Source organism: Castor canadensis, chromosome 2, assembly GCF_047511655.1.
Source record: "Castor canadensis chromosome 2, mCasCan1.hap1v2, whole genome shotgun sequence".
Lineage (NCBI taxonomy): Eukaryota > Metazoa > Chordata > Mammalia > Rodentia > Castoridae > Castor > Castor canadensis.
Window position 1 is genome coordinate 151,045,159 of NC_133387.1, and position 13,193 is coordinate 151,058,351.

At 44.5% G+C, this 13,193-nt stretch overlaps 1 protein-coding gene across 1 annotated transcript; it reads left to right on the plus strand.

The window, feature by feature from the left end:
• The first annotated feature begins 6,822 nt into the window (after positions 1–6,822).
• On the plus strand, positions 6,823–12,002 carry LOC109701562 (C2 calcium-dependent domain-containing protein 4A-like). The gene is given in 3 exon segments (XM_074066106.1): positions 6,823–6,918; positions 7,383–8,310; positions 8,312–12,002. Coding segments are annotated over 2 exon segments (1,056 nt in total). The 5' UTR covers positions 6,823–6,918; positions 7,383–7,429; the 3' UTR covers positions 8,487–12,002.
• Positions 12,003–13,193: the final 1,191 nt, after the last annotated feature.

A 13,193-nucleotide genomic window follows, 5' to 3' on the forward strand; every position in this document is an offset into this window, starting at 1 on the left:
AAGCAATAATAGGAAGGAACAAGGGTTTTTGCTGGTTGAGATAAGGATAGCTATACAGGGCATTGACTCACATTGATTTCCTGTGCGTGGGTGTTACCTTCTAGGTTAATTCTTTTTGATCTAACCTTTTCTCTAGTACCTGTTCCCCTTTTCCTATTGGCCTCAGTTGCTTTAAGGTATCTGCTTTAGTTTCTCTGCGTTAAGGGCAACAAATGCTAGCTAGTTTTTTAGGTGTCTTACCTATCCTCACCCCTCCCTTGTGTGCTCTCGCTTTTATCATGTGCTCATAGTCCAATCCCCTTGTTGTGTTTGCCCTTGATCTAATGTCCACATATGAGGGAGAACATACGATTTTTGGTTTTTTGAGCCAGGCTAACCTCACTCAGAATGATGTTCTCCAATTCCATCCATTTACCAGCGAATGATAACATTTTGTTCTTCTTCATGGCTGCATAAAATTCCATTGTGTATAGATACCACATTTTCTTAATCCATTCGTCAGTGGTGGGGCATCTTGGCTGTTTCCATAACTTGGCTACTGTGAATAGTGCCGCAATAAACATGGATGTTCAGGTGCCTCTGGAGTAACAGTCTTTTGGGTATATCCCCAAGAGTGGTATTGCTGGATCAAATGGTAGATTGATGTCCAGCTTTTTAAGTAGCCTCCAAATTTTTTTCCAGAGTGGTTGTACTAGTTTACATTCCCACCAACAGTGTAAGAGGGTTCCTTTTTCCCCCGCATCCTCGCCAACACCTGTTGTTGGTGGTGTTGCTGATGATGGCTATTCTAACAGGGTGAGGTGGAATCTTAGCGTGGTTTTAATTTGCATTTCCTTTATTGCTAGAGATGGTGAGCATTTTTTCATGTGTTTTCTGGCCATTTGAATTTCTTCTTTTGAGAAAGTTCTGTTTAGTTCACTTGCCCATGCAAATCTGTTTTGCATGGATGGGCAGAGAAATGTTTTTAAAGGACCACTGTGTGAATCAGCTAATCCTTGGCCAAGCAAACAAGCATGATAAGAATACTATTGGAACCTCCCTGCTCCCAAATCCTGCATATCAGCAGGACCTACCCCTCTTTCCAATTCTATTTCTCCTCCCTACTTTATTCTGTTTTGCTAAATAAATACTAGCCAGAAAACCACTTTGTGAGTTTTCCTTTTTGTGAGGTTCCTTTTTGGTAAACTCTCAAAATGCTTCTCATTATGGTTTTGAAGTTCCTGTGATATTTGCAGAAATCAGAAAGTTGAGACAAGGATTCAAGATAACTAAAAAACAGACAAAACAAAAACAAAAAAATCAAACAACAAAAAATAAAATAACAAAGAAAAATAAGCAAAAACAAACACCAAACCACAAAACCACAAACACACTAGCTCTGTGTGTCTAGTAGGTCACAAAGTAAGAGCTCCCTGCACTAGTGAACAAAAATGGAACCAAGTCCATCTCCTTACACACTCCTTTACAGTGGCTCCTTGGAGGTCACAGCAGGAAATGGACCATCAGGGTTAGGTCCCACGTAGAGTGGGTGTCTCACTTTTGGGCCCCTGGAACTTACCTTTTTCTGACTCTGCAGTTTTCCCTAGGTGGGGTGGACACCTTTGCTGGGTGTACCTGGTGCCAGTGTATGTGAATTTTGGGGCTTACTGGGCACCGGCTAGCTGAACTTATGCCCAGCCCCACCAATTGTTTCTGTTTCAGTTCACACCTGGGGAGGTAATCCCCCCCAGGGCTGTGGTAAGGTCCTCTTGCTCTCCATTGTCTTCCTCTTGACCTCATTGGTGGCATTTTTTAGAGCAGGAAAGAAAGCAGCATATTCTGAGAAGGGTGGTGACTATTCTGTTGGCGGCTCCTCTCCAGCCCCTGCTCCTGTTGGGTGCAGCGCCTCTGATCACATCCTGGGGCTGCCCAACTGGAAGGGCATTTTTTTGCAGAGCACTTATGCTCAGATGACTTGCCTCCTTCGGGGTCCATGGGAGCATGCAGGGGAACTCTGCTAGTGCTTGGGCTCCTCCTCTGTGGGGTGAAGAGGGGACTGGTGGGCAGGAAGATTCTTGTTAGGAAGGAGGAGCTAAGACTTGCAGGTGTACTAGCTCTCCTCCTTAGCAGGTGAGGACAAGTGGAAAGACCTGCAGGAGATGGGCAAAGTGGAACTGCTGGTTGTATAGGATCAAGTTTCAGAGTGCCATCAGACTCCTGGCGTGCCTGCTGTTCAAACAAAAGGTACATCGCAGTGGTGTCATTTATTTCTCTATTTTGTAGTGATTGTAGAATTTCACTAGAGTCATACATAGCCTATGGCAATCATGCCCGACAGTATGGAGGGGTTCAGGGATGCAGCCAGGGTCTGGACAGGAGGACTGGGAGAATCCTGGTGGACCCAGGTGTGCTCCAGGATCTCCTCCACCGTGGCCCTCTGGCTGGAGTCACAGGTCAACAGATGACCTAGGATGTTTTTTAACTCAGCAGAAACACGCCTTGGAAGGTGATACTTTGCATGCAGGATATTTTTGCAAATCTCCTTAAAGTCTCTGCCCTGAAAGGGGAAACCTCCCACAGTCATGAAGTAGAGTACCACTCCCAAGCTCCAGGCATCGGCCTTGAGGCCGTGGTACTTACCATAAAGAAACATTTCAGGCGCACAGGTGACCAAGCACCACCTGCCTGAGACAGCTGCTCTCCTACTGTGAACCTGGTGCTCATTCCAAAATCACAGATTTTGATTGTGTAGGTAGAATCCAACAAAATGTTATTGGGCTTAACATCTAGGTGTGCGACACCCTGCTGGTGACAATAAGCCAATCCCCAACAAATTTGTCTGAAAAATTCGTGGGCCTTGGTCTCCTGCAGGTGGTGGGACTTTTGAACATACTGTAGCAGGTTCCCCCGACTTGCGTATTCAAGGATGAGATAAACCCTCTCTACTGTTTCCTTCACCTCAATGAGACAAGCAATGTTGGGATGCTGTAGCGTCTTCAAAATGGACAACTCCCCTTTGATGTAAGAGTTGCATTTTCCTTTCTTCAGCACTTTCACAGCGACATTGGTCCCTGTGTCACGGTGATAGACTGAAGCTGCCACTACCGATGTTCCTTGTGACCTGATAGCGAGAGGTCAGGACATCCTTAGTGGAGCTAACCAAGTGGCCAATCAGCCACTTAGGACAGTCACCACTCATTGGAACAAAGCTAACTAAAACACAAAACCACAACAAAGAACAATGAACAAACACCAACGCTAAGACTGTGAATACTCTCTAGCAGGTCACCAAACCAGCTCCCTGCATAATATGAGCAAAAATCCAGCCCAGGCCACCTCCTTATATACATGCAGTTGTTATTCCATCACAATGGGTCCTTCTGAGGTCCAAGCAAGAAATTGATTCATCAGTGTTGGGTGTGTTGGGCTGCAACCACTCTTAATTGCTCTTTAATTTTAGAAGGCTCCAAAAGTTCTTGCCATAGCTTGGTAATAGAAACTCTCATTTACTCACAAAAAATTAAAGTCAGTATCATGATTCAGTGGCTTCTCATTGCAAATCTGAAAAGTTCTTAAGAATTTGATTTTATACATCTCATTCTATCTACACTCAGGATATTCAATTCCTTTCTCTTTAAACCCCGAGTGATTGGATTAGTGTCCAAACAATGGTACCTTTTATGCACATGGTGATACCATACCAAAATGCTTTGTCCCTAAGGCACCATGGGCATATTATTAACATATGTGAGCCTGGGAGAAAGAGGGCTTCACTGTGATTTTCCCAAAAGGTCCTCCTCTGATTTCTCATCAGAAGTCTTGCACCCAGAAGGCAGTGGGTTGATATATGCAAACTGATAAACCATCAGCCAAGACTCCCATATGCAGAGAAAACATCCTTTTGATAGAAGGGAAAGATGGAGGCATTTCTGTGTGTGTGTGGAGGGGTCCCTTTGTCCTGCTATAACATAATACCAGAATGGGGTTGTTTATAAACAGCAGAACTTTTATTTCTCAAAGTTTGAAGGTTTGAAAGTTCAAGATCAGGCTTCATGAAATTCAGTGTGTGGAAAGGACTTGCTTTCTTCCTATAATGTACTATCCTTTGACTGTGTTCACACAGAGTGGAAGGGCTACCAACAGTCTTCAAAAGAACACAATATACCAGACATATTTGCATCTACCATCGCAATTTAACAAGTGAGAGTTTATTTTATTTACTGCAGATCTCTCTTCCTTCTCCTCCTCCTCTTCTTCATCCTTGTTTGGAAACTTTTCTCTGGGAATCTCCCTGGCTGGCCCTAAATTCTTGACCTAAAAAAAAAAAAAACCACACTCAGTACTATTAATAACAGCTAACTGTGAGCCAGCACTTGCTACCTGCTTAGTATATTCCTACATAGTGTGTGTGTGTGTGTGTGTGTGTCTGTGTGTGTCTGTGTTCCTGGGGTTAGAACTCAGGACCTCACAAATGCTAGGCAGGCACTCTACCACTCGAGCCACTCTGCCAGATCCCACTTATCTTTTTAACTACCACAAGGGTTCTGTATGGTGTACATTACTATACTATGTTCATTTAACAATGGACTCACACAAGGTAGTGAACCAGAGTAACAACTTCTCAGTGTGATCTCTGATTTACCCTTCATCATTTTACCAAGGTCTTTCTGCTCTCACAGAGCTAAGTCATCTTGTCTCTTGAGAAAAGTTGAGTCAGAGCACATGCACATGGACTTCAAGTGTGTAATTTGGTAATAATTCTCCCACAGATTTAGGAATAGGTGTAATATCAAGTAAAGAAGCTGAGCCAGGCACAGTGGCTCATGCCTGTAATTCTAGCTACTCAAGAGGCAGAGATTTGGAAGATCACAGTTCCAGAACATTCAGGGCAAAAAAGTTAGCCAGAACCCATCTCAACCAATAAAAGTGAGGACTGATGACTCATGCCTGTCATCCTAGCTACACAGAAACTTAAATAGGAGGATTAGGGCCAGGCCCATTCATGAATAAGTGTGAGACTCTATTATAAAAATAATTAAATCAAAAATGTCTGTGTGTGCAGCTCAAGTGGTAGTGCACCTGCCTCGCAGCAAATGTGAGGCTTTGAGTTCAAACCTCAGTATTACAACTACAGCAACATCAATGAAACAAGCTAGTCATGGTCATTTTAAACCCAGGGACACTCTCCAATCTTGCCTGCCAAATCAAACTTAAAAAAGGGTTCAGAAGTCTTTTCTTACTCCTCCCTCAGCCATATGGAACTCAAATATGTCATCTTCATTTCCTTCCTCTTTTGATGGGCAAGAACATCCTAGACCCACCTGCCTAGCATAGTAACTGGAACCCAGGAAGATTCAAATGTACTGCTTTTGAATGAATGAATGAATGAATGAATGAACTAATGAGCTTTTGTTGTCTTTCATAACAATAAATATAATATTTGACATTATTCACATCTGGTTCTATGCTAACCACTTCATAAGCACTATCTTGTTTAATCCTATAACAAACCGATGAGTGGATATTATTACCAGTGTTACATTTGACCCTCAGAAAGATTAAGTAACTTGCTCACAGTAAGCTACCATTCTGGAATCAAGATCAGACATGATTTCAGACCCAATTTTCTTAACCACTATCTCCAATGTTCCTCCTATCTTGTCGATCATAATGCTTCTATGTATTTGGCATTTGCTATGTTCCAGGCATGGTGCATCATATTTTATGTTATGTTAGTCCCCTAAACATTTACTAGGTAGGTATCCCCCCACCCCATCTTCCATCACTTTGAGACCATAGATAAGTTACTTAATCTCTGAATCTCAATTTTTCATCTCTTCAACAAGGATGATCAGAATTTGCAGGGTTTCTGGGACAATTCTGGAAATGGCAGATCATCTAGCACAGAGCCTGTGTGTTCTAGAAACAAAATACGTACGTTCTATACTGAAGTCACCTTTGTATGAATTCAGCCTAATGGACTCAACATTACTTGAAGAAGTAACTAATTTGCAAAACAGCATCTTTGAAATTCGAGAAACCAAACCCTGAATCAAAATACTTCAGATCTTTTACCCCTTGCTATATGGAAGAAACTATACAGGACAAAAATAAGTTTTCAAAAGAAAGGGAAAGAATCTGTAAGGAGGCGCAACGTGCAAAGGTTATTGTTATCCAGGTGCCTCCAAAGGATGACACATAGCCCACATGTATGAAGGAGTGTATTTTCCTAAATGAAAACCAGCACACAGCTTTAAGTAGGTTTCTTTATTAATTGAAGCATATTACACACACGATAAAGTGTCATAATCTTAAATATACAGTAAGTGATCTTTTTCACATATGGATACACCCTTGTAACTCCACCCAAGTCAACATGTGGAACCTTTCCGGCACTCTGTAAGGGTCATCCCCTAGCTCAGAGAGATTTAAAATCAACAAAGAGCATCTAAAATCAGAACTGAAAAACCAGAAAGCCAGTTAAGAATTTCCTAAGCTAGAGAGAAGGAAGGTTGGATTTGGGAAAGGGCATTAGGTGAGAGCAAGACAAACCCGATGATTTCTGTCTTCTTTTGAAGGGCTATGTGTTTCTGTTCATTTTGTTTGTCCATCTTCATAATGAGACTGTGTGGTATGGTCCAGACTTAGTCCTCTTTAGCACATGGGGAAACAAACTTGCTCAGGGTTTTTGGGAGGAGAACACTTCCCAACAATGCAGGAGAAAACTGGCACCAGGATCTGCTCAGCAAATCTAGCCACGTGGCCCAGGGCCTTGGGAGGGCCTGGCTTCAGGTTACCTGGCAGCTCTGCAGGCAACAGCTGGTATAAAGGCTCACACTCCAGCTGTCTTGGACACTGGTGCTGAACCCAGCCCCTTGCTCTTTCAATTTCTCAGACGCTGGGCGCCTCTCTGGTTCTGTGCCCCAGGCAGAACCCAAGGTACATGAGGGGGGACCTAGTGGACTGCTTAGTTCTCTGGGGATTGGGTATTTATCTGGGGCTCTCTGTGCCTAAAGGGGGAGAATGACAAGGGATATAAATTATTTTAATTCTCTGTGAGGATTGAAGTGCAAGAGCACCTTAAGGATTCACGAAACGCATACACAGAGCAAAATGCTTCTTGGTACTGAGGTCAGAGCAACCAACATCAGAAGCCAATATATTGTGAATCTCTGCCTTAGGCCAGAGAGGGAGGATTGAGAATAAAATCAACAAGCTCCGAAGTACACATGACAACGGAGTGGAAAAAAAAGATTGTTTTTCAATATAGATTTCCAAAACTAGAGTAAGAAGGGTGTGGCGTGTCCCGGAAGAGAAATATCCCTAAGTGGAAGAAAGGGGACAGAAATTGCTGTTTTCTGTAGGGCTCGCTCTGATGATTGGTGTGCGTTTGTGCCTTGCAGACAGACATCTCCAGCAGAGTGTACCCGATTCAGCACCTGCCTCCCAGATGTGGTGTTTCCAGAGGTTCCTGAGGGACAGGGACGGGTTTCTGTCGGGTCGGGTCCGCAAGGCCAAGACCCCCTCGCCGGCGGCGTGCGCAAACGTGCTCACTCCAGACCGCATCCCGGAGTTCTGCATCCCCCCGAGACTTGAGCCCTGCCTGGCCTTGGCAGCTCTCCGGAATTCTTGGGGTGAACAGGCTGCGATGGACCAGGGAGCAAGCCGCACGGACTGGGACCCTCGCTCACAGGCGGCGCTCTCGCTGCCGCACCTGCCCCGCGCCCGCACCGCCTATGGCTTCTGCGCGCTGCTGGAGAGCCCGCACACGCGCCGCAAGGAGTCGCTCTTCCTCGGGGACGCTGGCGCCGCCGCGCTGCTGTGCTCCTCTGCGGCCGAGACCCGGGCTCACACCTGTGGTAGCGACGGTGGCGACGGAGGACCAGGCTGCGGCGCTACCCTTGCCAGCACTAGGCCACCCCGGTATGTCATCGCCACAATGTCCCGAGGCCGCCGCCTCCTGCGCGTCCCCGACCGGCTGCTGAGCCGCGTGCTCCGATCCCGCAGCAGTCGCGGTCTGTCCCGCGCCCGCTCCGTGTGCAGCGGGGACGACAAGGACGAGCGTGGTGTCTCCCCAGAGCCCGCGTGCCGGTCGCCAATTCCAGGCCCGTGGCCCGAGCGCCTGCAGGTTGAGGCCACAGTTACTCTGAGCCGCGCCGGCGGCGCCCTGCCCCTGGTAGCAGAGTACACTCGCGGCAGCAGGCGCCTCCGCCTCCGGCCGCTGTGCATCGAGGGCCCAGCAGGAGGCGCCCTCCAGCCCCGCGCCCTCGGCTGCCGCCTCAGCCTGGTCCTACAGGCGCAGGGCGCCGTGCGCATGCGCAGAGCGGGGGTTTCGGCGCAGCCGCAAGGCCGCCTTGGACCAGGATTTCTGCTTTGATGGCCTCAGCGAGGAGCAGGTGCGCTGCCTGGCCCTGCGCATCAAGGCCGAGCTCAAGGGGCAAGGCCTGGAGCGGGGCTGCCTGCTGGGCCAGGGCTAGCTGCTGCTGGGCTCTCTCCTGGTTCTCTGAGGGCGGCTGTCCTTCCTGCCTGGGACATGACAGTGCCTGTTCTGGGACCCTGACAGAGTCTGACTCTAGGACAGCAGCTTTGTACATTATAGACATACTCATTTTCTAATCCGGCCTTCGTTCGTCCGTCCAACATTGGCAGAGATGATAAATGGACTTTTTTTTTTTTGCATAGGTGCCTTGAAATTTCTGTTCAGTAAGCGGAAGTGGTGTTAAGCAGTGTTTTCTAGTACCACACACTCCTATTGAGAAATACTGAATCTCACACAGTGCTAGAAGAGCCCCATTTTAACATTTGTGCATTGTCCTCGTCCATGGAGACTTAAGAGTGTTAGTTACTTATGATGCATTGCTTAAGATCTTGAATTAAAAAATAAATGAGGTCAAAACGTGAAATTGTTAGGAGAAACTCCAATCTGATACTCTTAGCTGCATCTTGCTGGAAAACCATTATATAAAATGAAATTTTAATATGCTAAGTTTAATAATCATAAGAGTTTCACAAATATTAACAATTCCTAAATAGTAGGCACTACAATCCCCACTTTACAGACAAGGATATTGAGGTTCAGAATAAAAAGCAGAATCAGGATTTGAACATAGGCCTTGAGCATCTCACTCATTACTCTTACATAAGTAATACCAGTGTCTAAAGTGCTCAGCTTGTTAAAGTGGAAAGGTTTTGCAATCTCACTGAAATTGCTGTCTCTGAGGTTGGTGTCTCCCTGCACTCCTTATCCTCTCCTGGGAAGCAAGCATCAGGCATGGAAGTGAGCTGGTGATTCTGAGACTTTGAGGAGGAAAGTGAGCTTAGAACCACAGTGATAGCACGCTCTCACTGGCACCAGCTAAGCCAACCTGTCAGGGCAGGCAGTCTGGAGTGTACAGATAACTTTGATCTACCTCTGGCTTCTGATAATAGATTTGTCTTGTTCTAAAGGATGATTTTTCTTTATTTCTCATATTCACTTCCAGCCAGGCATATTTCTCCCTTTCTTTTATATGTAAGAGGAAATGTGTCCTAAAGAGAGTAGAAAATATTAAAATACGGGCTGGAGCAGTGGTGCATGTCTGTAATCCTAACTATTAGGGAAGCAGAGACCGGAAGTTCATAGTTCAAGGCCAGCCTGAGCAAACAGAGTCTATCTCAATAAACAAACCTGGGCATGGAGATAGGAGGGTCAAGGTCCACAGCTGGCCCTAGGCAAAAATCCAGAGACCCTATCTGAAAAATAAGCAAAAAGAGTTGGAGACATGGCTTAATTGATAGAAGGCTGGAGGCCCTAAGTTCAAACTTCAATGCTGAAAAAAAAAAAAACCCAACAAATTAAAAATATGTGGCATGGTGTTAACCATGGCTATATTACCAGTTTGCATTCAGAAAGGGTTTCTGTTTTCATTAAACTTGCTAGCAGTTTTAACCATCCTGCTCATGAAAAAAATGCTATTTAGAAAAGTTTCAGTTTTTGTCACAACTCAGATGTAAACTGAATATGGACTGGGTATCCTATAAGGTGATCACTGAACCACCATGTAGTTATTGACTATCAAGCAAGAAGCTTGCAGTGGTTGGCTACATGAGTGACAGCACATGGCACATTAGTCCACATCTGACTTGTGCTTTTATTTTTTGTGGCGCTACAGGTTTTGAACTCAGGGCCATGCACTTGGCATGCAGGCACTCTACCACTTTAGCTGTGCCACCAGCCCTTTGTGCTCTTTTACCTGTTTACCACTTCCTTGGCCCTTAGGCCAATATTTTTTTAATATCTAACTTCATGTAATACTAAAGTAACTAATACCGAAGTCATATACATTGTCCTTTAAAAGGAAAATAAATAGAGCGTGAAACACCTTAGCTATGCATCCTTGTGGGGCATTCTTTTTCTTTTTTAAAAAATAAAACAGATTGCTTTGGTAGTTGAAATAGCAAGGCATTTTTCCAGAAAGTGCTGTGATCACTATTGTCATTAGATTATATGCATGTCATTTTCCTAAGTAGATTTTTCCACACATTTCAGGGTCATACATTTTCCATGAAATGATAGTGGTTACTTCTAACCAAACTCCATTAATGTCAAGTGATCAATCTAAGAGCCTAGCTACTCAGGAGGCAGAGATCAGGAAGATCATGTCCAAAGCCAGCTCAGGCAAACATTTCTGGACACCCTATTTTGAAAATACCCAACACATATGAAAAAAGACTGGAAGACTCAAGTGGTTGACAGCCAGCCAATCAAGGGTGAAGCCTTGAGTTCAAACCCCAGTAACAACAACAATAACAAAAATCCTGGATCTGCTGAGTGTGGTGTCAAGTGGTAGGAAGCTTGAGGTTCCAAGTCAGCCCCGGCAAAAGTTAATGAGCCTTTTTCTGAAAAGCAAGCCAGTTATAGTGGGACATGCCTGTAATCCCAGCTACTGCAGAGGTGCAGGTAGGAGGCTCAAAGATCAAGGCCTGTATCATGAGACCCTGTCTCAAATATGAACTAAAAAAGCAAAAGTACTGCAGTGTGGTTCATGTGGTAGAGTGTCTAGCTAACGAGTGCAAGGCCCTGAGGTCACTCCCAAGTACCATCAAAAAAAAAAAAAAATTCCTGGGATCAGAAGGATGGCTCAAACAGTAGAGTGCCTGCTTTGCAAGTGCAAAGCCCTGAGTTCCTACCTTCAGACTCTAGTCCTATCAAGACAAACAAACAAACAAAAACTATCCTGGAACATTGTGAGTTAAAGATACTCAATGCTGATTCAAGAGCTTTAAAGTTAAGTAAATGTTGATGTGTTTCTTTCCCAAAGTCATTAATTGAGACATTTAAAACCAGTGTGAATTAAAAGATCTGTCACAGAGTCAATTGAAGGAGACAAGAATTATATCATTAGAGAAAAGTGTGAATACAGACGGGGGCTTAGAGACCCTCTTGCTTGTCTCCCAGGTAGTAAAGAGATCTCTTTTGTCAAGCAGCTGACAACCCCTGCTTTCCTTCCTGCATCACCCTGCAGCTGGCAGAACAAGAACATGAGCTCTCCAGGGACATCAGAGCTGGCACACTGCTACAGAGCTGATTTCTAACAGTCACTACTCAAAGGCCCCACTCCATCTACAAATCTGGGATTGCTTGGTGGGCCCTGGCTACTCTGTAGCAACCCTAATGTTGGCTGCTCACAGTATTTTTTTTTTCAGTAATCCAAGGTGAATGCAGCACATTCATTTTTTTTAGAGAGGAGCTTAAGTTCAAAATCAGAAGGGTATGAGCTCCACACCTCAGCTGTCATTTAGCATCTGTCTCTGGGTGGTGTCACTTAGACATCCTGAATGCCACTTCTTCATTAGTAGAAAACATAGCTTAGCACATGTGAGTTTTGAAGAATGAAGGGACAATGCATTCAAAGTCCTCTGCACAGGAACTGGTACTAGAGCCACTCAATAAATACTAGTTCTAGATTTTGCTTCTTCATAATGGATGATGTTACTGGACTTTTCTCCAACTTTCAAGGACATTCTGTAGATGCTAATCTTATCCCTGGGATTCTATATCTACAAGAGCTGCTAGAAAAGTTATTTAATTCATTTTAGCATACAAGGTACTAAAGTGAGTGATTTAAAAAATTATAGTATAGACAAGGGTGCTTGAAAGAAGAATCAGGAAATGAAAAATGTTCTGACATAAAATCCCATGTGCCAGGCACTGTACTAGGCATATTAAATATTAGATCTCTTTGCACCACAGCCACATAAGGAAGGACTTTGTAAGTAGATCCTGGTCTTGGGAAGAGTGTGATCATTGAGATGGTGCAGGGGAAGGCAGTGATGCATACCATGTACATGTAATCCCAAAGCCTCCCCTGTTGGAGACAAGGCATGAACCCTGAACTGGGAAATAATGGAGCTTGCACAGCCTTTCCATGGTAGGAGCTTGCACAGTCTCTTCTACTATATTTTTCCCAGCACCTGCTATCTTGACCTTTGTTCTCACATCTCCTTGAAGAATACAACCTGCTGTGACCACATACCAGCCCCTTGATACAAAACTAGATAAAGTACCAGAACTATTTGGAGACTCCCTGAAGCCAGATTAATCAATACCTTAGATAAGGTGTCCTTCATGCAGTGATTGTTCCAGAACTGATGTGTTGTAATTAAGCTTCTATAGCCTTAGAAAAATTAGCCCACCAGACCTCATTCCTTTTACCTCGGATCAAGAATTATTGAAGCTTGATTTTTGCCTCAGTCTTTTCCTTGTTCTGACCTATAAAATAAACACTCTGACTCAGGTAGGCACTCACGTATCCCAACAGGAACTTGCAGTCCTCCCGATCCCAGCTTTCTGTTTTATGTTTTATGTCTGTATGTCTGTATGTCTGTGTGTGTCTTATTTCTCATTCCCTGCCACTCTTAGTCAAGTTCATGCAGCATACCCACGCAGGTCACAGGCACTCCCCTAGACCTTGTGTACCCAAAAGGTTAACTGGACTTGTGTCTACAGAGAAAAGGAAGCAAATTTTGGAGCCAAAATAAAAATGTGTTGCAGAAACATTATTTCTTAGGTCCCCAACAGCCCTTGGGGTACACCTCTAGGGAAGGTTCTGTTGGTGATCTTGTTGCTACCTGCGGGGAAAGTAAACTTGCTGACTTCTTAGTGCATAAAACTAAAATGCAGACTATCTTGCAACAACTAGAAAAGAAGAGTTAGGCTACCATTTACTCACTCA